The sequence below is a fragment of the Balaenoptera ricei genome, chromosome 5, assembly GCF_028023285.1.
Source record: "Balaenoptera ricei isolate mBalRic1 chromosome 5, mBalRic1.hap2, whole genome shotgun sequence".
NCBI classification, from domain to species: Eukaryota; Metazoa; Chordata; class Mammalia; order Artiodactyla; family Balaenopteridae; genus Balaenoptera; species Balaenoptera ricei.
Window position 1 is genome coordinate 18924479 of NC_082643.1, and position 24379 is coordinate 18948857.

General features: G+C 39.9%; 2 protein-coding genes and 1 pseudogene across 3 annotated transcripts in view; 2 read left to right on the forward strand and 1 right to left on the reverse strand.

Annotated features, from left to right (window-relative positions):
- METAP1 (methionyl aminopeptidase 1) overlaps window positions 1-3562 on the forward strand; it is a 69684-nt gene extending 66122 nt beyond the window's left edge. For both annotated transcript variants that reach the window (XM_059922459.1, XM_059922460.1), the window contains one exon: window positions 1798-3562. In XM_059922459.1, the coding sequence (XP_059778442.1) occupies window positions 1798-1961 (164 nt within the window). In that variant the 3' untranslated portion in view covers window positions 1962-3562. The remainder of the gene's footprint in view (window positions 1-1797) is intronic.
- LOC132366756 (macrophage migration inhibitory factor-like) lies at window positions 3111-12039 on the forward strand (annotated as a pseudogene).
- On the reverse strand, window positions 11658-24273 carry ADH5 (alcohol dehydrogenase 5 (class III), chi polypeptide). The gene is made up of 9 exons (XM_059922467.1): window positions 24169-24273; window positions 21344-21445; window positions 19544-19685; window positions 18572-18659; window positions 15680-15899; window positions 15269-15529; window positions 14389-14524; window positions 12086-12224; window positions 11658-11948 (listed from the first exon to the last, which is right to left on the reverse strand). The coding sequence occupies exons 1-9, from the start codon at window positions 24178-24180 to the stop codon at window positions 11924-11926; spliced, it is 1125 nt and encodes a 374-aa protein (XP_059778450.1). The 5' UTR covers window positions 24181-24273; the 3' UTR covers window positions 11658-11923.
- Window positions 24274-24379: the final 106 nt, after the last annotated feature.

The following is a 24379-nucleotide window of genomic DNA, read 5'->3' on the forward strand; positions in this document are numbered from 1 at the left end:
CTTAGTGGAAAGTCTCTAATCCAAAGAAGAATTTGAATTTCCTTAGAATAGTAGTCAAATATATTTAACTTGACATTAGTAAAGGATCTGTTTTAGCAGATGACAATAAAATTAAAGATGTATTTATGTCGGGCTTCCCTGGTGGCACAGTGGTTAAGAACCTGCCTGCCAATGCAGGGGACACAGGTTTGAGCCCTGCTCTGGGAAGATCCCACATGCTGTGGAGCAACTAAGCCCGTGCACCACAACTACTGAGCCCACGCGCCACATCTACTGAAGCCCGCACGCTCTAGAACTGGTGCTCCGCAACAAGAGAAGCCACCGCAATGAGAAGCCCGTGCACCACAACGAAGAGTAGCCCCCGCTCGCCGCAACTAGAGAAAGCCCGCGCACAGCAACGAAGACCCAACGCAGCCCAAAAATAAATAAATAAATATAAATAAATTTATTAAGAAAAAAGATATATTATGTCTTAAATCCGTTTGTGAAAAGATCATTCGTTACATTGAGAAATATGTTTACTCATCTTTAGATGGTTGACAAAGCATGAGTTAACTTTCTTTAAGCTACCGCATATTTTCTTTTTAGTCTGGGGTTTAATATTGCAAAAGTAGGTTACTTCACTGCAGGCTTTGTACTCTGGGATGTGTCTGAGGCAGTAAGACCTAATCTTTGGTAAAGATTACTCAAAATGGGAATTCCCTGGCGGTCCAGTGGTTAGGACTCGGCGCTTTCACTGCCGTGGGCCTGGGTTCCATCCCTGGTCAGGTAACTAAGGTCCTACAAGCTGCGAGGTGTGGGCCCCCCACCCCCAAGGCAAAAAAGATTACTCAGAATGAAGAATATTGATTTTTTTTTTTTTTTACATCTAATTTGGAGATAAGAAAGTCTCTGTAAACACATTTTTATAGTAGTATCTGGAATTGCAGAACTTTGTCATTCCACTGTTGCCTCTCCTCCCCTGCCCCACTCCTCCCCCCATTCTCTTTTTCCTGTGTTGTCTACCTGCTTTTTTCATTGTCCCTTCCTTTCCTTCCTAACCCTCTTTCTAACCCATTCTCCCTCATCATAAATTTATTTTCTTTTGGCCTTGCTGCACAGCTTGCAGGATCTCAGTTCCTCGACCAGGGATTGAACCCGGGCCACAGCAGTGAAAACCTGGAATCCTAACCACCAGGCCACCAGGGAACTCCCAATAATTTTTATATTTTCTCACCAATCTCTCTCTTTCTCTGCCCTCTTTCTGGTTACAGGGGTGTGGCCTATAAAAATTTCACAGTATAATCTGTTCTCACCATCTTTGTGCTTGCCATTTAAAAATTATATCAGGAATTAAATGCTATAATAAAAGTATAAAAAGTTACTCTATTTTCTTCACAATATACATCGGCTATAGTTCAGTCAGATTCCAAAGTTATACCAGGAGAGAGCTAAATTCATTAATTCAGTTTCTTGTAGTTCTGTGATGAGTGGTTATCAGTTACATTTCTGAAAATGAAACTGAGTGCCTTTATTTTGGAAATACCAACTTGATTTAATATTTGGGAAGTATACAAAATGTGAAGTTTTAAAATTTAAACATTATTATTACTTCGTTGGACTAAAGACCAAAATGAAATTGAAAAGGCTTTAGCTTAAACAGTTGAAGTGTAAATAGGAATCTTAATAGTGAATTTTTAAATTAGTTTTCTGAGATATCCAAGGATATAGGCGGACAGGCCAGTACACTTGCCTAGAGAGTTTATTAAGAAAACAAGCTGAGTGGTAGAATTAAGAACTGGTGTTTGTTTGTTTAAGGCGGATGGCAGGACGAAACCTGGCCGGATGGCTGGACAGCAGTGACGAGAGATGGGAAACGGTCTGCCCAGTTCGAGCACACCCTGCTGGTCACGGACACTGGCTGCGAAATCCTAACCCGGCGACTCGATAGCGCGCGGCCTCACTTCATGTCCCAATTTTAATTTCTCCCGAGATGGCGCATCTCAGTGATACCTTCTGTCTGTACTCTGCATTTTATTGAGAGTACAGGATGGAAGAGGAAATGTTTTATAACTTGTTTTGTTTCGACTATAGATAAGGAAGGACTACAGCATTTGATGTGTGTCCTCAAGAACTTGTCTTGGGTCTGAAAAAGCCAAGAAGAATAAAGGAAGCTTTCTCAACTCCTTTCAATGCTCCCCTCTCCCCACACAAAAAAATCTCTGCACCCCTGTTTTCTCATTTGCCCTTTGAGCACTTTTACTTAAACCTGCTTCTAGTTGCTTTTATCACTGCCACAACCGGGCCGTCAGAGCCACCTGCTTTCCAGGTGAATGTTGCAGATGAGAATCCCTGAAACTTTAGCAACATATTTTGCTCCCGACTTTTTTTTTTTTAATTATATATGTATGGAAATATATACGTATTCATTTTAAATTCCATATATGTAATTACCAAACACTATGTGACCTGGGGTTTGTGTTGATTCTGACAGGGTTCTATGCTGTCGTAAATGGACCCATCATTTGCAGTGATTTAATTCCCAGCTGGGAATTGGCCTCCCTCCTCCCCTGCTAATTTACCCTCGTAATCGTGTGTAAGGAAGCACTCGGTCAGTGAGACTTTCCAGTGTGGACTCTGTGCGCGTGAATGGCTATGGCAAAATTCACTTTGGAAAAAGGTTATCAGGTTTTTAAAAATCTAGTTTATGGCAAAAATAGCCACGCTCTAAGCGGAAGCTGGCTGTTGCAGAGAATGGGATTCTTGTAATACGTTGCTATTTCAGACCTCTGTTTGGTCATAATGGTAGGAAAAACACTCCCTTCCCCGCTCTCTCTTATTTCAAAGGCATACCTTGGAGATATTCAGAGAAGGGTGGAGGCTGCACTGTGGAGGCTGATGGGGAAAGACAGTTCTGAAATCTCTCCAGCAGTGATCAGAGTCTGGAAATTCTAATGTTTAATAAACCTGGTGGGGATGAGAAAGGAACTTCTTTGAAATTGGACTGTTGCCTTGCAGGGATGCAGCTGTCCTTGGTGTGCTACCACAATTCTCCTTTACATAGTTGGGAACCTCATTAGAAATGACCTCAGCTGCCCAACATCTGTGTTCCTTTCAGTAGTTCAGTCCAAATGGGAGTGCATCCAGTGAAGACATATCAGATCAAAGTCATTGTCATTAGAGTGTACTTGATTACTAGGTATCTGGTAAGTTTATTCTAAGATAATTTGATACCACTGACATGTTACATTTGTATGAGAACATCTTTCCCAGAGTGCCTCAGACCTTTATTGCTTTAAAGGAATTATGATAATGTTTTCATTACTTTTATTATTTTAATGATTTAGTAAAGTGGCTGAATCTGGTATGTGTGTGAAGTTTTTTATCAAACTGTAATATTTGTGAATGGAATGCCTTGCAATATGAATGTTAATATAATGTGTAAAAGGGAGATTAAAAAGTTTGAATGACTATCCCACCATGTAGTCGTTAACTTTGCTGAATTTGTTGGGGATTTCAGAAGGAAGTGGTGGGAATGGGGAGGCTAATTTCATAATCTAAAATAAAATTTGAGTAAAAATACTTTTTTAAAGTTGAATGGCTATATACAAATTCCAGTACTGTGTTTAGTTCAGCAGTCTACCAGCGGTATTTGAGATGCAACCATATTTCTGAGATAGTTTAAGGCGGAGATTGCTGCATATGTAAGGCAGCATTTTATGTACTGATAGTGGAATTAACAGTGTGGGCTTACTCAGTGTCTACTACTAGAAAATAAGCTCAAGGAAACAAAGTCTTGGTGGGTAGTTTTTTTTTTGTTGCTGTTAAAAGATAAACACCACACTGGTGATGATGCTTTTCTCGGTTTGGGAGATTTTAAAACAATATGTCCTCTAGTCTAATTGTATATGTCTGATTACAAATGTTTGTTTACTAGGTTTAGATGAGAAAACATCTAGGGTAGTTTCATCATTCTGCCAACTTCTCGAAAATGTCAGTGTGTTAACTTTTTATTTTTTTTTATTAACTTTAAAATAATCCTTTTTTTCCCCTGACAGTCCTTCATCCCCCTTGGAATTATAATTTAGAAGGGAAAGGTGTTTGCCTTTTATTTTCATTTTATGTCTTTTGCTGGTAAAATGTATAAAGGTACATTAGAACCCGTTCACCAACAACTTTATATTACTTGCCATCCACATGTCTAAATTAACAGGAAGAGGGTGTTTAGGAATTTGCCATCTTAGCTTGATTCCTCAGTTTGTCCCATCACCACTTCTGGCTTTTCATTGAGTTTGGTTAAATTTGAGAGTGGGATGCTCCAGTTTGCTAAAGCCCCCAAATGCACCCTCCTGGTATCTGTAAGCTATTTCTGTCCTACCCACCCACCCCCCGTTTTTTTTTTTTTTACTTCCAACTTTTAATTTTGAAAATTTCAAATTTACAGAAAAGTTGATGGTACAGTGAAATAACTATATATCCTTTCCCTGTATTCAGCAAGTGTTATTGCGTCACATCTCTCTATATAAAAAGCATTTTTCTTTTGAGAGAAATGGCATTGTCGTACTTCACCTGCTACTGTTGCAGTGTGTCTCTCTGAAAACATAAGGACATTTCCTACACAGTCATAATACTCTGATCACGCCCAAGGAATTGAATATTCATAGAGTTATGTAATGTATAGTACACATTCAAACCTGAGGCTCAGTTTCCCCCCAAGTGTACTTTAAAGCGTTCGTCTTGTTTAAAATGCAGAATTCAAACCCATGGCATTTGGTTGTCATCTGTAGGTTTTTTTTAACTCTAGAACAATCCTTCCACCTTTTTTGATCTTTTATGAAACTGACTCTTGAAAAAGCAGGCCAGTTAGCTTGTAGAATTCTGTGCTTCCCTGATTGTTCCTCATAAGTAGGTTCAGGATAAATGTTTTGGCAGAAGACTCCATAGATGGCATGTGGTGTGTCCCATTCATCGCATCGCATCGCATCACAAGGCACATACTGTCACTGTCACATTATTGCCAATATATGTTTGCTCACTAGGTTTCTTTCAGATTTTCTATTTTAAGATCCCTTTCTTAAGCAAATAATTTGGGAGGAGATACTTGGAGACCATTTGGATATCCTGTTCACTTTTAATGATTTTAGCATTCATTAATAATCCTTGCCAGAATCCATTATTTTGTTACATTGGTGGCTGCAAATTGGGACTTCCTAAATCTAGCATTCTGTCTGCATTTATTGGCTGGCACTCTTTTACTAAGAAGCACTTTTTTGAGTATCAGTGTGAGCTCATTGTTTTTAAAAATTCAATTAATTACTCTAAATGGTCTGTATTTGGCCAGTGGAAGCACCTTTAAGCTTATTTATGGGTCATTTTGATCTGTGCCTATTAGTCTTTGAGCACATTCTTGCTTTTTGCCATATCAAGATGTTCTAGATTTATCATACACTTTTCCTGCCCCAGCCTGGGAATTGGCTACTTCTCCAAGGAGCCCTGGTTTCTTTTCATGGGGAATGGTATTTGGAAGTCAAGATCTGGGTGCTGCTGGGGTGTCATTGCTCCTAGGGCCGTTCAGGGAACAGAGCCAGCAAATGCATTTTTTATAAATCATGAATTCATTCTGATACTTTGATTTCAAATTTAACACTAATCTTCCTCACCCTTCCCTGTTCCATATTTGTATCTTCCTTCTCCCATGGTGGGAACTTTGGTTCTGAACAACATTAATATTTATTGATTTGCTTGATTCTATATGACATGTAAAATTATTTTAGAATTACTATACCAAAATCACTACCAAAAATAAACTTAAGTGTAAAAGTTGTGATTGTTCTTATTCTTGGAACATATTTCACTAAGGGGGTACAGAGTATTGGTTTAAAAGCTATTTGAAGTAATTAATTTTTATCCTGCAGTATTCTAAATTTCATAAACCATGAAGTTACTTTTCAACAGTAAATGCAGTGAATCTTGGGGGCAAAGCATGCTATACAGGTGGGGAAGATTTTTTTAGCGGTCTGGGAGTTAGAAATACTGGAATCAATTGAGATAGTGTGATATGATTGTGTCTACATTTGATGGTGTTTGGCTTCTACCAAGTTCTCTAGCTACCAGAGGAGCAAATTATACCACTTGTAATGTGGATGTGTAGCCTATTTCAGTATAGAGTAGGAAAAAACATCTGGACATTGTTTTAGGAACAGATTGTTTCACAACATAGGCTGCATTATGCTGATATTCTAAAAGTTATTAATGTGTTTTGCTTCATTTAAAAAATGAACATCTAAAGAAAGGCAGCATAGGTTCCATGCATCAAAATTCTGTGGTCCCACTGTGTTTGAACTCACAAGCAGCCTTTGGTGGCAGCCTTCTTCCTTACCTCTTTTTCCTTTTGGTGCTAAGTATGAAAAAGAAAACCAGTGGTTTGCATTTGGTTATTTTGCAAAAAAAAAGCCAGGAGTCAGGTGGCCTTGGCTACGTGTTACCTGCTGCTTTTCATTTTGGGGACTGGGGTGAGCAACAACAGAACTGTCTGTATATGGTAATTCTGTGATTACGTTGAAACGTGTCAGCACTGGTTTATCTCACTAAAATGTGCCCAAAAGTCAATATGCGGAGCACTCAAGAAGGGCTTCCTGGAAAGATTTTCACTTACCACTGATGTTTGTTGGAGTTCAAAGTATTTTAATAACTTTTCTTGTGAATGTCCAGCCTTTTTACTATTGCGAAGCTTTTAGTAGAATAATTGCTTCCATCTCCTGGGTGCTTGGCCCTTTTACTATTACTCCAGCCTCCTCATTCAACTCCCAACAACAAACACATGCCAAACTTGTAGGCACATTTGCACTGTGGTGTCATGAGACGATCACGAGATCAACAGTCAGGACACTAAGGCTCTGAGTTCTCTGATTTTTTAAACTAGTTGAAGGGCTTGGACACATCACCGTATTCCTCTATGGAGGTATCCTATTTGTGTAATGACACCATAACTTAACAACTGTTTTATTCTCTATATAATGTGACTATAAAGCAAATTTGCTTTATTTCAGTACTTGGGTCAGACATCAACAGAAAATTCAGAATAGAATTTTTCAAACTTTACCAGTAAATCTGAGCCCTGGGTGATTCTGAGAAAACAAAATAGCCAAGGATAAGAACTTTTAGTATTAAGATGTAGATTTAAGAAAGAGAACAACAGGTATTTTAAAGCAAATTTCCACTGTTTTATCTTGTTTAACATATCTAGATATTTTTGGTAGTCAGGAATATTTCAGTCCATGTCTAAACTCTGGGTAGTTCTGTGGTAGATTAGCGCTCCTTTCCTGAAGGGAGCATGTACATATTACCTCTCAATGAATTCTGTTACGATGTCCAGTTTGATAAAAATCAATCTGCTTAAAAGCCCATCCCACTTGCTCTGTTCCTATAAAGTTCCACCAAAAGAAGTTTGTATAATGGAGGACTTTGTACGTACCGGTTCACTGTGCTGGTTTACTTCCTAGTTGTTTCTTTAAAGATATGATTTCCTTGGTATAGTTCTATGTACTTATTATCTAAGTAACTGTTTAAATATACTTAATGTTTTCCAAATGTGTTTTCTGTCTGTTTTTTCTACAGGGTATTTGCTGACAGAGAATCTCATCTTGCATGTTAATTGAAACAAAATTGGCTGAGTGCAAAGTTGGTTTTTTCCTGGGTCACAAAGTATCTCTAGGCCCAAAGAACTGTCAGTTACTTTAGGACTTTGATCATCAACCTACTTGGGAGATTGGTAGCCATGCAGAAAATGTTCTGAAGCATCTGTGCATGTAAAAATATGTTCCCTCTTTCCCAGATCAACGAAACATTTTGAGAATCATGAGCTACATTTAATTTTGCTTTGAAATGGGATAAATGGAAGTAGCATTGTGTTTATCTTTTGGAGCTGTTTTTGTTTAAGCTGTACATACATTAACTGGCTCCACTGTAACAAAGTTTGGATATAATGCAGTTTTTTCCCTCATCTCAATAACCTCATCATTCCACAGGTTCTACCTTATGTTAGTTCCCTGTGCATGTAATAAAGAACTCATTCCAAGTCAGACATGGAATTCCAAGTCAGCCTGTATATGGACTATCTTTTTACAGTGAACATCAATAGGTAAGTTAAATAGAAAGCAGAATAGCACAACATGCTGAAAATGAAAAAGCAGGAAAGATTTGAAAAATGCCAAGTATACCAACATTTTCAATGAAAAACAAAAAGCTGTTAAAAGATACATCCTAATATTGTAAAATTTTGGATCCTTAAATTAAAAAAATTTTTTTACTAGCTTTCATGAAATATACAGCAGAGGTTAGCGACTTGTGTTAAAATTATATACCTTTTATCCAAGAAAGCAGTTTAAACATAACTTCAAAAAATTCCCGACAGTACTTCTAAGGTGGTAGAGTCCTAATTTTGGACAACCAGGATAGATTTGCTGACATGCACATAGTGAGTGTTTTTTAGCCCTATGTTGTGTATGTTCTTCCAAAAAATATTTGTTTCCGCAGTATACATAACAACCTAGATGCCATCCAAGAGGATGTATTAAAAGTATCTTAACAAGAAATACTTTATACCTATAGTTCCATGTTCCAAGAATCTTTATATTAAGGATTTTGTAAAATTGATTCTTAATACTGGTTCTTTGAAAGAGACAGTTGTGCTTTCAGCCAGGAAATGCTCATACTTGTTAAACTGAATTAGCTGGCTCAAGACTATGTACATGACTGTGACAGAAAAGTAAACTCCCTAATTGGCCAGCTACAAGAATTGGAGTTACATTATTTTACTATCTTAAAATTATTTTCTCATATTGGTGAACATAATGTTTGCCATTCTCATTCAAGTATAGCTCATGTATGAGAAGAAAAATAAAGGGGAAAAGAAACAAAAAAGAAATTATTAGTTCTCCTCCATTATTACCCTATATACCCATTCTGTTACTGCAGTCGCTTAAGGCAATAATATACTTTGTTCCTGGAAGGCTGAGCTAAAACAAACCAGATTAAAGCACACTTCCTACAGCTAGGGTAGAAGCTAGTTTTATTTTCCTGTTCTTCCAGTTCACCCAGAACAATAGGTTGGAGCCATCTTGGCCCCTACTGGGTCTCCAGCTCTCTAGGTAAAATGAGAGAAGCTAGGTCATACTGCCTAGTCCTTCAAATGCACCAGAGATCCAAAAAAGAAGTCCTGACCATAACTGCCACTTTTCCAGTTTTCAGTCAACTAAATATTGCTCTCTCAGAAACACAAACTTTGGGAGTAATTAAGCTACATCAGTCAAAAGAATTAAACAAGAAAAAGCACATGGTTTCAATCCAACCAAAAGATATGTATGTGCATGGCATATCTGATGTCCTGATACAGAAACAGTCTAAACTATGCTATGACGTAGAAAGAAGAAAAAGACACAGAATAGGCGGGGCGCCGTTCACACGAGAGTCGGTTGGTTCCTGTATCCCTGTCCCCGCCGTCCCTCGCCGTCACGCCGATATTCCTGGTGAACACCAACGTGCCCCGCGCCTCTGTGCCGGACGGGCTCCTCTCCGATCTCACCCAGCAGCTGGCGCACGCCACGGGCAAGCCGGCGCAGTACGTCACGGTGCACGTGGTCCCGGACCAGCTCCCGGCTTTCGGGAGCTCCAGCGAGCCGCGCGCGCTCTCCAGCCTGCACAGCATCGGCAAGGTCGGCGGCGCGCAGAACCGCTCCGACAGCAAGCTGCTGTGACGCCTGCGCGTCAGCCCGGGCAGGATCTACATCAACTACCACGACATGAACGCGGCCAGCGTGGGCTGGAACGGCTCCACCTTCGTCTGAATGTCGCATGAACGCGGCCAACGTGGGCTGGAACGGCTCCACCTTCGTCTGAATGTCGCGCTCCGGACTCCCCCGCCCCAGGCCCGCAGCCCGCGTGTGGTTTTCTGCCCGCCCCGCCCCCAGCGACCCCACCTCCCGGGACGGAGAAATAAACGGTATGGAGACGACTGGGGGAAAGAAAAAAAAAGGCACAGAATAGTGTTAATAGTATTCCTTTGTGTTAATTTAAAGTATATGTATAAATGCTATTATATTCATAGAAACTTCTGGGAAGATACATAAACTGAATAGTGGTCACCTATTTTTTGGGGGGAGAGGGAAGTGTAGCTTTTCTTTCTCATGCAATTTTCTCTACTATTTGAATGTTCTAACTTTTGGATGTATTGCCTCCATGTATTTATTTTTGTGTTAATGGATCACCTGGATGGTAAGACTATGCATCATTTTCGTTTGCTTCTTTATTCTGCTCAGGGTAAAGAAACCTAAATGTTACTTAACAACAGCACCAGGAAAAGACTGATAGATTTGACTATATTAAAATAAAAATTAAGAAATATAAAATATATTAAAATATAAAACTTACAAAGGATTGGCATCTAGAATAAAGAACCCCTAAAAATTACTCAGAAAAAGAGAAGTAATCCAACAGAAAAATGGGCAAAGGATGTGAACAGACGCCTCACAAAAAAGGAAATACAGATGGCCAAAAGAAGGAAAGACTTGGGACCTCCCTGGTGGTCCAGTGGTTAAGACTCTGCACTCCCAGTGCAGGGGGCTCAGGTTCCACCCCTGGTCGGGGAACTAATATCCCACCATGCTGTGTGCCACGGCCAAAAAAAAAAAAAAACTTTAGTCATTAAAGGAAATGCAAATTAAAGTCATTTCACACCCATCTGATTTGCAAAAATGTCCAACCACATTTAAGAGCAATTTGACAATTTCTAGTAAGGTTTAAAATGTGTTTATCCTATGGTACACATCCTCCGTAACTAACGCACTGAGCACAACGTACAAGGATGTTCCACCAGTGTTGTTAGCAATACAGAAACAATTTGGGAAACAACTATATGCCATCAGCTGGAGACAAGTTACGGTAGTTCATATAACTGAGTACTACTGCACAGTACTAAAATTAATGAATGGGAGCATCACCTACAACAGGGATTAATCAAAATAATGAGTGAAAAATGAAAGCTGCAGAATGAGACAGTATCAGGTTTAAAACATGTATGACAATACTGAAGACTAAAGGGTTTACGGATACGTGTAGTCAAAGTATGGCAATATGCATGGGAGTGATTGATAAGCACCCGATTCTGGATGTTGACTATACCGCAGGAGAGGAAAGGCAAAGTGGTCTGGAAGAGTAAGATGTTAAGATTTGACAAAATAAGTGCTGGAAATTTGGGTATTCAGTTCATAAATATTTTCCGTATGCTTGAAATAGTTCAGAGTGACCAACAACAGATATATACCTACTTAAGCTCAGAAGGTAGTTTCAATGATGAATCTGTGGGCCAGATGTTATACTAGGAATTAGGAGTCTTAAGTCTGAACAATGCATGGTACCTGCCCACAAGAAGATAATCTCACAGAAGCAGATTTGGGTTCTGATTAACTGTGCCACTGCTGATTGGAGAAATCTGTTCTTTAGTAAATGGGCCTGAGACCCTTAAAAGTTAAGCGAAAGTTACCAAGGACAGTAGAAGACAAGGTTCAGATACTCACCACTGCCCTTCTTCCTCCATCTTTCCTTTAAAGAATGAAGATAATGGGGAGAGGAACCATGAGAAAGAATTTGGCATACAACAGAGCTGACAACTTCCACACATATGCAGAAATTCCTTTTATTATGTTAAAAATATTCCTTAATGAGCCAGCAATTATTTATGTGAAGAAGAGTCCAGAAAACAGACTTATGACAGTATTAGCCTTGTCCTTGATTCGACATCTGTGAATTTATACACAAAACATTATTCCCCAGTTAATGAAGGTCTAAGAAGCTGTGAACTTGAAAGAGCTCCTTCCTGCTTGTCTGGCTGCTCCAATCAGACTACAAGACTTAGTTACAAGGATGGAAGAATTTTTCTCTTTTGAATTTAAAGCTTTACAACAGTTCGGATGCTGTAAGAGAAGAAAGCAATAAACAGGTTCTGAATGATTTCTTTGAAGACCACTAAAACGTTTTTTTTACCCTTCTCCCTCCAAAAGCCCCAAATCATTACCACATTCTACACTACACAGCTAAAGAGAAAGCTCACCTCTTCCCTGCATGCATCAGTTCAAAGGCTTCGTTAATTTGGTCAAAAGGCAGATTGTGAGTCACAAATTCATCAACCTTTATTTTTTTGGACATATATTCGGACACCAACTTTGGGACGCTTTCTACACTCTTCCATCCTAAAAGAAATCATACATCTATTCATTAAGTTTTCCAACAAATCTCTACAGTATGCTTATTACTTAGTGGGTGACAAAGACATTTAAGAGAATGAATTTTTTCACGAACTAAAGAGGAATGAAAAACTTCAAAATCAGCATAGAGAGGAGGAAGAAATGCACATCTTTAATTAAGAAAAAAGTAAATGCCTTTTGAGCACTTGCCTTTTTCTGAATTAAGGTTTACTAAAATCTCATTAAATCTTAATGGAGATTTTTAAACCATACAGGATAGAACTCTAGAAGTCTCAGAATAAGCTTATTTAAGTCCACAACAGCAAAGATTTCTGTAATCGTGAAATTCAAGGAAGAAAAAAACTGATGTGATACATGACTATTTCTGTGGTTTTAATTTCAACAATAAGGATACCATCTCAGAAGAGAAAACTGAAATTGAAAAGCAAAGTAGGTGATCTTTAGTTACAGGTTATGATTTTAAACAAAATCAGATCCTTCAATTTCTCACTTGTATTGAAAGAAGCAGTAAATCGACAAAGAAGCCTTCCCACCTTTTTTTAAACCAGGGAGTCTTTGGACCACATTTCAAACCTCTTTTGAGCCTTTCCCAAATCTCCCTCCTTGTGTCCTCTACCAGTTACCCTTTCCTTCCAAACTGCAGTGCTTTTTTTTTTCTCCTTTAAATCTCCTGGTAACTGAGACAACCACAGCCACTGCTATTCCCTAAACTAAAACTGCTGTTTACATTTGTGAGTCATATTTTAGCAACACCCATGGGGCCCCAAGGCTCCAGCTTATTTCCCAACAAGCATGTGCTTGGATGAGGCTTCAGTGAGAGGTGACTACCAACCCCCCTGGCTCAGTCTCCCGGACTAAGAACACCCTTTCAAATACAGCTATGGACCCTGAGATGATGCCCCTGAGCTGCATGTATGGCTCTGAAAGTCTGTTCTGAAATACTCAAGTGCGGCATACGTGTAGCGCTTTGGAAAAGAGGGTTTAGTCAGCTTGACATCTGCCTTGACAAATTCTGTAGTATAAAGAAGGAAAACTTTGGCCAAACCCCTCATTTTTCATACTTTCCTAATCTCTTCTTCTGGCCTTGAAAAAGCTGGCATAATATGAGGTAGGGGACACTTTGTTAAACACAGATCATTAAAAACTCATGCTATTAGAGAATGGACTTGAGGACACGGGGAGGGGGAAGGGTAAGCTGGGACGAAGTGAGAGAGTAGCACTGATATATATACACTACCAAATGTAAAATAGATAGCTAGTGGGAAGAAGCCGCATAGCACAGGAGATCAGCTCCGTGCTTTGTGACCACCTAGAAGGGTGGGATAGGGAGGATGGGAGGGAGACGCAAGAGGGAGGAGATACGGGGATATATGTATATGCATAGCTGATTCACTTTGTTATACAGCAGAAACACACCATTGTAAAGCAATTATACTCCAATAAAGATGTTAAAAAAAGAAATGCAAATTCTTGGGAAAAAAAAACTCATGCTATGTAATTCTCTTTCCTTAGGAGGATGGTAAGGATATATTTTTAAAAAATCTATGAAAAACTTTAGATTTCATTTATTCACAACAGTTGGGATATACAAACATGTTTTGATGTCTTTTCTCTTCTCTAGCTGAGCAACCTCCGAAAATGGTGGAAACTTTCTCAGCATTCTGCTGGTGGTTAGGCAACCCCAAACAACCATGTACTTTTAGGATCATACAAGGGAAAAATGATCAGTCTGGCAGCTTTTCAATTTTGTTGTAAGGTTTTGTCTAATTTAATATTTTCAGTTTAAGACTTAGTATTGGTTACTGCTGAAATCAGTACTATTCAGATGGAAGTATGATCACATCCAGGGATCACTGCACTCTGGAAAAATGGGTAAAAAATGCCAATAACCTATGTAAGTCTACAACATGGCAAAGGGTGGCTGATACAGTTGTTTGCTTATCCTGTAACCAGCTTCTCACTCCTGACCTACCCTCAACTATTTCATTAACGGAATATTAATATCTTTTTCAATGTGTAAGAAGTAGCCTTGTGTTTCAGGAGAAGCTGAGCATGTCCCCAGTCCCAGGGGTAAATACTGATTGGGATTAAAATTCTGCCAATGGAAGTAACAAAAGAGAAAATGTACTCATCTCATCCACCAAATTACCTCCAAAGGCAGTGCCTTTCCACGTGCGGCCTGTTACCAGCTGGAATGGACGAGTGGCAACTTCTTCACCTGAGGCAGCTACTCCAACCACCACGCTGACGCCCCAGCCTTTGTGGCAGGCCTCCAGCGCTGCTCTCTGCAGGCAAATCACAGAAGTCAGTGCATTGTGCTGAGAATATCTGCTTCCCCAGAAACTTCCGGGGGAGAGGGTGGTGGTACATAGCTTTATTAGAAAAATGGCAACAAAATGATCAAAGTGAGTATTTAGTAAGTTTAATTTTATTGAACAATTTTAACAGGTATTTTAAAAAATTTACGAACTTGGCTCAACACTGACACAAATGGAAAGAATTTAAAGCTTTCATTTGTTGTCTATTTTAAAAAGTAAATCTTAGCTCAAAATTCTAAAGACTTAATAAAGGCAGCAGACAGAGAAGTAACAGTTATACTTCTGCTGAGTGTCTACTTTGTGTCAGGTACCTACAGTTACTATCTGCATTTTACACATGAGAAAACAGGTTTAGAGAAGTTAAGTAGTTGCTCAAGGTCACTGAGTTAGTAAGTGGACATATATCTCATTCCAAAGCCCATGTTCTCTACAGCTGCATCATTTTGCCTTTTCATTTAATGAAACACACTCTGAGATTTAAGTGTACGCTGAAAGGCAAAGAAACATTTCCCTTCATATTTCCCTTCTATCATTTCCAATTTCTAGTTCAAGTACTCATTTTTCCCTTCTAATAATTCTTATCAGGGAATTCAAGACTCTTCCTTTGCAAAACAAAACAATTTTTGACCTTAATTAAGGAAATTACATTAAAAAAAGCAGCCCCCCCCACCCCCGCCCTGCCCCACTTGGAATGAAGCCAAGCATACTCACCATGACTTTCACGTTACCAATACACTCAAAGGAATAGTCCACTCCCCCATCAGTCATCTCAACGAGCACTTCCTGGATAGATTTACTGAAGTCCTGGGGGTTAATACACTCAGAGGCCCCAAACTCCTTAGCCCTTGTGAATTTATCCTTATTGATGTCCACACCAATGATCCGGGACGCACCAGCCACCTTACAGCCCATGATAACTGCCAATCCAACGCCTCCCAGGCCGAAGACGGCACAAGTAGAGCCAGGCTCCACCTAATAGTAAAGATAGTCTATAAGGTACTCATTTCACAAGAGTCAAGGAAATCATTAGGTTTCTTACTGTTTGGGCCAATTTCACTATTCTAGCAAGGCTTTGTTGTATGAAATTAGAAGGTGGACGCTAAAACCCAGGCCAACACTTACCTTGGCAGTGTTCACAGCAGCACCATAACCAGTTGAAATGCCACAACCCAGAAGGCAGACTTTATCCAAAGGGGCTAAAGGATCAATTTTAGCAACAGAGATATCAGCCACAACTGTGTATTCAGAAAATGTGCTGGTTCCCATGTAATGTAAAATTGTCTTTCCTTTACAAGTAAATCTGCTAGTGCCATCTGGCATTAATCCTTTCCCTTGAGTGACTCTAAAGAAAATAAAAAAGGAAGAAGGTAGGGTAGAATCAAGTTTCCTAAAATGCACAGGAAAAAGAAATCAATTAAAAAAAAGATGACCAGTCAACAGAAGAGTGTGCTAAGACCAAAAGTCTAATTTCTAATATATTCATTAATAATTTAGCACCTTTCAGCAATGCCTTATTAGGAAAACTTATAAAAGAATTATCATCTTACCTATCTTTTCCAACATTCAATATGCTTCTGGATTATACTGTCAGAGTATTGAAATAATTTTAACAGGTACAATTTATGGATCAGATGAAATGATTTTAAAATTCCATCATAAAACTCTGTGAGCAAATATAACTTCATAAAGCCAAAACCAGCATCTAAACAGCAAAGATTACAAGCAACTATCCACATCAGCTGATGAAAGTAGATGTCCACACTGGCTGCTTTAGATCTTTCAGGAGGCCTATTTCAAAAGTGTAGCTCTCACCACTGATAGCATACATGGTAACAAAAATTATTTTTGATATTCTAAATAGATGATGTAACATCTTGCTTAGGAACATGGGCCCTTGTGCTCACTTGTGCTCAAATCCCACGTGATCCTGGGCAAGTGAATTAACTTCCGTGCCTTAGTTTTCTCACCAGAAAATCAGAGAAACCTATCTTTCTTAGACATTGCTATAAAGATCAAATGAGAGGTTATGTAAAGCATTAGCACTGTGCCTGGCACAGAGTGCTTAATATATATGTTATTTTAACAAAAATAAACACTATAATTTGATGTACACTCTTGGACAAATCCTTTGGAATATATGTGAATAAATAAATATATATAGATGAAGAAAAATGGGTTGTCTCTGGATTCAAGAATAAGTACATTTCCTTTGAGAGAAAAACAAAAATACGATCAGAAACAAAGAACAAATAGGTGACAAAGCTCTACCAAAAATAACTTGTATCTTTATGAGAGCAAGTTAAGGTTTGTTTAGCTCTGAATGTGAGAAATTGCTCCTGTCCCAGAAGAGTTTCTTGAACAAAAGGTGATATGGGATGTATTTTAAGCTTTGAAAGGACTTGTCCTTCTAAAAGGTTATAGACAGCCACAAAAAAACCTATTACCATTATTATATTTGACGTGTCAAAATTTTTTCAGACCGTGTTTGGAATTCCCTTTCAAAATGACTAGTTTTTTTTTTTTTGGTTCTAGCTTTTTAACTGGATTTACATGATAAAACACATGGAACCTTATTTCCAAAAATCGAAACTAATTTTGTCAATGGCATTAGAAAACAATGCAAAAACAAACAGATCTCCCAAACACTGCTGGTTGGAGTATACCCCATGACTCAGCAATTTCAATCCTAGGGAAATACCCAAGAGAAAGTTGTGTATATGTCCGTCAAGAGACACATATGAATGCTTATAGTGGCACTAATCACAACAGGTCCAAACTGGCAGCAACGTAAATGTCCATGAACAGGAGAATGGATAAACAGTGACTATTTGGAATGGAATGTGAAAGAAACAAAAGAAAACCACTGATGCACAGAGCAACCTGGATACATCTCACAGACACTATGAATGAAAGAAGCCAGACAAAAGAGCACATATTGCATAATTCTGTTTATATGAAGTTCTACAGTGAAAGATATCAGAATAGTGGTTAGCTTTGAGGGAGGCAGGTGTTGACTTGTATGGGACATGAAGAACTTCGTGGGCTGCTGGAAGGGTTCTCTATCTTGATCTGGGTGATGGTTATAACTATTAGATGTGTATATGTATAAAAATTCATGGAGGGCTTCCCTGGTGGCGCAGTGGTTGAGAATCTGCCTGCCAGTGCAGGGGACACGGGTTCGAGCCCTGGTCTGGGAGGATCCCACATGCCGCGGAGCGGCTGGGCCCGTGAGCCACAATTACTGAGCCTGCTTGTCTGGAGCCTGTGCTCCGCAACAAGAGAGGCCACGATAGTGAGAGGCCCGTGCACCGCGATGAGGAGTGGCCCCTGCTTGTCACAACTGGAGAAAGCCCTCGCACAGAAACGAAGACCCAACACAGCCATAAATAAATAAATAAATAAATAATTAAAAAAAAAATTCATGGAGCTGTACACTTAAGATTTGTATACTTTAATTACTTCATTACATGTATGTTCTACTTCAATAAAAAAGACAAAAAAGGGGCGAACAGACACAAGATCTTAAATGCCTCAAAGAAGTTCTTTAAGTGTGTTACCTTGCTACAATCAAATAACCACCTTTTCTGTGTCAGAAGGTTATGTTATCTCTTGTAGTCTTCCCAAAACCTTATGAGCTAAGTTTTATTACTTCGATTTCATGGACAATAAAATGGCTCATAAAAATGACTTCATTTAATTTCATAAGCATGTCCCTCCTTACTACATATTTTGGCAAATTTAGCCTAGTGTTAAGGGAAGAGAATGGGTTCAGAAGTTTGTGAGGCACCTCTTAACAGCTGACGCTGCTGGGCACACCACTTAATTTCTGGGTCTAAATTTTCTCATCTATGAGTATATAGTGATAGCAGTGATAATGACAGGTTGCCCTAAAGATGGAATGAAATAATTCATGTAAAATGCCCTGTATAAATTGCCACATACTTACTTATTAACATGATATCATCATGATTAGTGTTACCTCTTGTTTTAAGAATAAAATAAAAAGATACTAACCTTATCTTCTGGCAAAGGTTCGTTTTAGGATTTAGACAAAATTTGCACTCTCCACACTGTGGGATGTAAAGTGGGATGACAGTATCACCTGGAAAACAAATGCAAGGACATTATCCTGAATAGGTAGCATCTGATTCTAAATGAATACATCAGCCCCTGCAAATTCCCATTTTTTTTTAATTAAAAAATTTTTATTTATTTATTTTTGGCTGCGTTGGGCCTTCGTTGCTGCGTGCAGGCTTTCTCTAGTTGCGGTGAGCGGGGGCTACTCTTCGTTGCGGTGCACGGGCTTCTCATTGTGGTGGAGTCTCTTGTTGTGGAGCACGGGCTCTAGGCGCGCGGGTTTCAGTAGTTGTGGCTCGCGGGCTCTAGAGCGCAGGCTCAGTAGTTGTGGCGCACGGGCTTAGCTGCTCCGCAGCATGTGGGATCTTCCCTGACCAGGGCTCGAACCCTTGTCCCCTGCACTGGCAGGCGGATTCTTAACCACTGCTCCACCAGGGAAGTCCCCCAAATTCCCATTCTTGTCAACCCATGCCGCTTTGCAAAGTTAACAACTTTAAGACCTAGAACTTTACCTACATGACATCCTTCGGACACTGCCTGACTATGCAAAAAATACAAGCTTCTAATTTTTGTCTAAGTGAAACTTTTAAAACGGTAAGTGGAGAACAAGGAGGTCATGTGCTTCAAAACACTGACTCAATGCATCTTCAAAAATTCTTGCTTAATTGGGCAAAATTTGCTTTGGAGATGTACTTAAACCATTTCAGATAAACAGCAGTCTGCATAATCAGAGAGAAAGAAACTCTCAAATATTTGTGCTTTCCAGATGAGGCGTATAAAATCAATCTTGACAACTTACTTAGGCGATAACTTATTCACAAATAAACAATGTATAATTTATCAGAAACATAATTTCCCTATAGAAATAAGCCAAAATTGTAAAATAAGTGGTTCAAATACTCTCCTTACCTGCCTTCAGCTTAGTAACTCCTTCACCAACACTTTCCACAATTCCAGCACCTTCATGTCCCAAGATCACTGGAAAACTCCCTTCAGGATCAGCCCCACTCAGGGTATAGGCGTCAGTGTGGCAAACTGCAGTGGCAATAATCTAACAGGGTATTAAAGTAAAGAGTGTCTACGTGTGTGTGCATGCGATTCAGAGTGAGGCATGCATAGGTGGAGGCACTTTTACTTTAATAACATATTTTATTGATTAGAAGATACAATTCTTTCATATTTTAACCTGTCTAAAATCAGCATGTGCTTATACTCTATGGCATCTTAATTGAAACTGGCAGCATTTTCTTAGTGGTACTTAAAAGTAACGGTGCATTTACAGGCAATGAAACATGGTACATCTATTCTCCTTTTCAGTGCATGTTAGCAGGAGAAGGTAAACAAGGTGATGTTTTGGGCACTGTGCCTTCTGCAGATGTGGAGAGGAACATCACCTGTGTGCAAAAGCAGGTGGAGCCCCTTTCACTGCTGGCCTCCTCCTAACTGCTGGGGAATGCGATTTCTAAAAAGGTACTGGCTATTTCTGAAATACGTCAGCCTGCTTGGTCTGGGCCCAAACTCAGAGGTTTTATTGGAACCAACTCCCCTTTTAGCAGCCACACACAATTTCTACTTAAATAAGCCCTTTATCCCGATTTCTCTAGCCTTCAAGCATCTCTCATTTTTCCAAACTACCAAAAGCACAGAAAGGAAAAGTCTTGGGGGTGTCTGTATTTATGCTTCTCTGTTTCTCACAAATATATCCGATTACAACATAACATTCTTAGCTGTTTGTTAGCAGTTTCCCAAGGTAGACTGCTGAACTCAGTGTGCCCCAAACGGCTCATTTTAGTACATCCAGGACCAACATTTTCTTTTTTAGTAGCAAAATCACAATCAGGCTGATTTCTGAACTTAAAAACATACACACTAGTCTAAGATTTCAGATATCTGGGCCTGGGTTGAAAGGATCTGAAAAAGTTATTTGGCTCTGGCTTCTTGACCTGTTAAGTGTGACCCCTGGGAGCATGAGAATTGGAGGTGGGATGGGGGAAGTATACTCCAATTCACAGCAAAAAACGCTTATTTTTTCTAGAAGGTTAGTTTTATTCAATGTTCACTACTTTAAAGCACTGATTTTATATCAAAACAAGTACAGAGGAGAATGTCAGAATATCCAGCTGGCTGCCTTGTGCAATATGCCTCTCTCCAGGGGTAACTTCAATTTCTCTGCCAGAGCAGAGGTTGAGAAGCACTGGAATAATGAATCCCCTGAACCCTGGCCTTGTCTGCAAGGGTCAGTACATTTTAAAGCTCTCTTAGCAAGCTTACTTCACTTGCTTGTTGGTCTAATCAATTAGGAACCTCTTCCCAAATCTTATTTGAAGTTTCTTCTAACAATCCAAAGACCATTTCTTTCTTCTTTTGTTTCTAATGTGTCATCATACATTTTAACTTATGGGATCAGCAGAAAGGGGAGCATCCTACAAAGCCACCTTAAAACCCTGGCTACAGAAGATAAACTGCAGGAATCCAGTGATCCATGGAGAAGGCTGCTGAGTGCAACACCAAAGCTGAAAAGATGGAGAAGAGTGCTGCAAAGGTGAGAGGGATAAAATAAGAGGCTGTGATTCCAAGGTTGGATGACTTCCAATACCTTCTCCTTGACACTGTCCTTTGGGATTTCTCCTCTGCAGACCTCAGAGGACTCATCTATCCAGAGACCTAATTGTAAGCCTTTTTTTCCCAGTGCCTTAGATGTTTCATTACCTTAATTCGAACTTCATGAGCCTTTGGGGGTGCCACCTCTATCTCCTCTATGGAGAGAGGCTTTCTAGCCTCCCAGGCAACTGCAGCCTTGCATTTGATAACCTGAAATGGGGAAAACAGAGCAAGATGTTTCTCCTCCTGAACTAGTAACCAACTACTTATTAGTTAATTTACATGCTGATGAATGCTAATCTTAGAAAGTATATCACAAATTCACAAAGACACATATAACTCTAAGTGATACGGAGAACTGTCTGGCACGTGTTTATACCTCGTATAAATGATATTCATTAAAAAGATTTAATTGAGATGACCACATGAAGAAGTTTAATTCAGGAATTCCCTGGCAGTCCCGTGGTTAGGACTCGGCGATGTCACTGCTGGGGCCCAGGTTCAATCCCTGTTCCGGGGAAACTAAGATCCCTGCAAGCCGCATGGCTCCCCCCCATAAAAAAAAATAAAGTTTCACTCATCAAATATTTAATGACCCTCTACAATGCATAAACAGGAGCTGGTTAACAATACAGGTTCCAAGAAAATCTGATTCAGTAGTCTGGTACAGGGTCCAAGGAGTCTGAATGCTTAAGATGTGCCCTACGAAATTCTTTTGCTCAGGCCGGTTTAAGTAACACTGGTTTAGTGCAAAACTGCACGGTGGGAAGGAGCGAAAGTAAAAGTATCAGAATGGGGGAATTAAAAAAAAACTGCATCTATCCCTTTCAACTGTGCTATCCAACACAGTAGCCACTTGCCACGTGTGGCTTTTGAGTGCTTGAAAAATGGCCGGTCTGAACTGAGATAAGCTGTAAGTAGAAAATATACCCAGATTTTGAAGAGTTAGTATAAAAAAATTAAAGTATTTCAATAATATTTTAAAAATATTGATTACATGTTGCGATAGTATTTTGACTACAATGGGTTAAGTTTTAATCCAATTTAATACCGTTTTAATGTGGCTAATAGAAAACTTAAAATTACATATATGACTCATACTGTATTTCTATAGTATAGTGCTACTTCAGAGTCAGTACACTCCTCCTTCACCAGAGAATGAAGTGAAACGAGGAAGGTTTTGACTCGTTCACGTAATGCTTATGAAACATGTTCACAGAATAAAGATTGCACTGGGTTTATAGGAGATAGACTTGAAAGCCAACGATTACAAAAAGTGTGATTTAAAGGGATAGGCACAAAGTGCTACAGAATGCAAAATGTGGAGAAAGAGTGTAACTTTGGTTGGTGGGTTTGGGAAAGCGTCACTTTTAACTGGGATGCGGAAAGATGAGGAAGAGTTAGTTACATAAAGATAAAATATCTACATATAGAGTGACTGTGAGTGGTGAATATGAAACCCCTTATACAGTCCTTGACACAGTGTAGCTTTGCAGAAATAAGGTGGTAGTTATTAGTAGCAAGAGAACAAAGAGTAGAGGAAAAGGAGAACTGAACTATGTAGAAGGATGAGTGGCTTGTGTAAATTGGTGAGGCTGGGAATGATCACTTTTAAAATTAAACTGTAGATATTAAATCTGATCAATCAATCAATCAATCTGGTAAAAAAAATTCATACACTGCATTAGAATCTTTTTTCACCTCAATGTACCATAAATCTCAAAACAAAACTCCAAAGGTAAAATTCAGAATACTAACAATGAAGTCACATATTCTAGAGATCTGAAGCAACAAGAATAAATCATCCATAATCTAAGCTTTAAGTCCCTCCTCCACCCTTTTAAAGCATATGTGAAAGGAGTTTAACCTTTTCCTGTCAATGACAATTCTAAACAAAACAAAGCCCCACGCTAAATCCACACTCAATTGCCCTACTTCAACATCTGAACTATCACAGGAATTATAATTTTTCACATTCTCTGCTGAAGACACTTGGTAATAAGGAAAAAAACCCTGCCAACTTGCTAAATCTGAAAGATCGTTTAGAATTTACCATTTCTATTCAAGTCCAAATCTTTTTAGAAAATCTCTTGTTTGCAAAGCATTAAAACAATCAGCAACTTTAGACGGACTAATCATATTACTCATATATTTCTGTCTTTCTTTACTGTCTAATGTGTATTTCAGGAACTTGCAATAGTCTGTTGCACAGGGTTTGGAACCCCGGCTCACTATGTTTAGTGTGATCACTAAGCACGACCAACCACTAAGCCTCAAGTTTTTGGTCTGTAAAATGGGCTACTACCTTGCATAGCTGTTATGTGAGGATTAAAGGAGGGTACGTATAAAGCTCTGGTGCCCAAGTGCTCCAAAACGTTACCGAAAGGGCCCTTGGAGCCTTCCAAAAATACATTCCTTGGTGGCACAATAATAGCTCAATTATGAACTACTACCGTGAAAAACAGGCAACGTAGGGGTTAGGAGCACGGGCTCTGGCTGCAGCTTTGCCACCTAAAAGTATGGCCCCGGGCAAGTTACTTATTTTTGTGTACGCAAGGCGTGGCGGCCCCTAAGCCACCCCCAGGACACCAGGCTAGAGACCGACTCCCTCCCACCTCCACTCTCCGGTTCTCCCCACCTTCACCCCGCTTCGGCTGCCCCAGAAAGAAGCAGCAAAAACCCTCCCACGAACGGAGCCGAAACAAAGCTTGCTCCCTCCCTTCTTGCTGAACCGCTCGCCCGAAGCCCCGTTTCCGCTCCAGCAGCCGGAGGCCGTCTCCGGGCCAAGCCCCGCGCGTTTCCCCCTCCCCTCCTGACTCCCCCACCCCGGCCCCCCACGGCCCCCGACCCCCGGCCAGCGGCCCGGTTCTGCTCCATGGTTTCCCTCCCTCCCTTCCTTTTCTGGACTCAGCCAGCGTAGCAGCTGACGATACCTCGCTCGCCATCTCCTCGGATTCCGGTCAGCGCGAACCAAGGACTCAGTAGGAGACCCAACCCAACAAAAGATCGAGGACGTGGGCGGGGCCTGCGTCCGGCGCGGTCCCGCCTGCGCCGGGGAGAGCGTGGAGGCGGGGTTTGCGGGGACCGGGACGTGAGGGGCGGGGCCCGCGGTGCGGCCCGGCCAACGTGCCCGCGGAGGCCCAG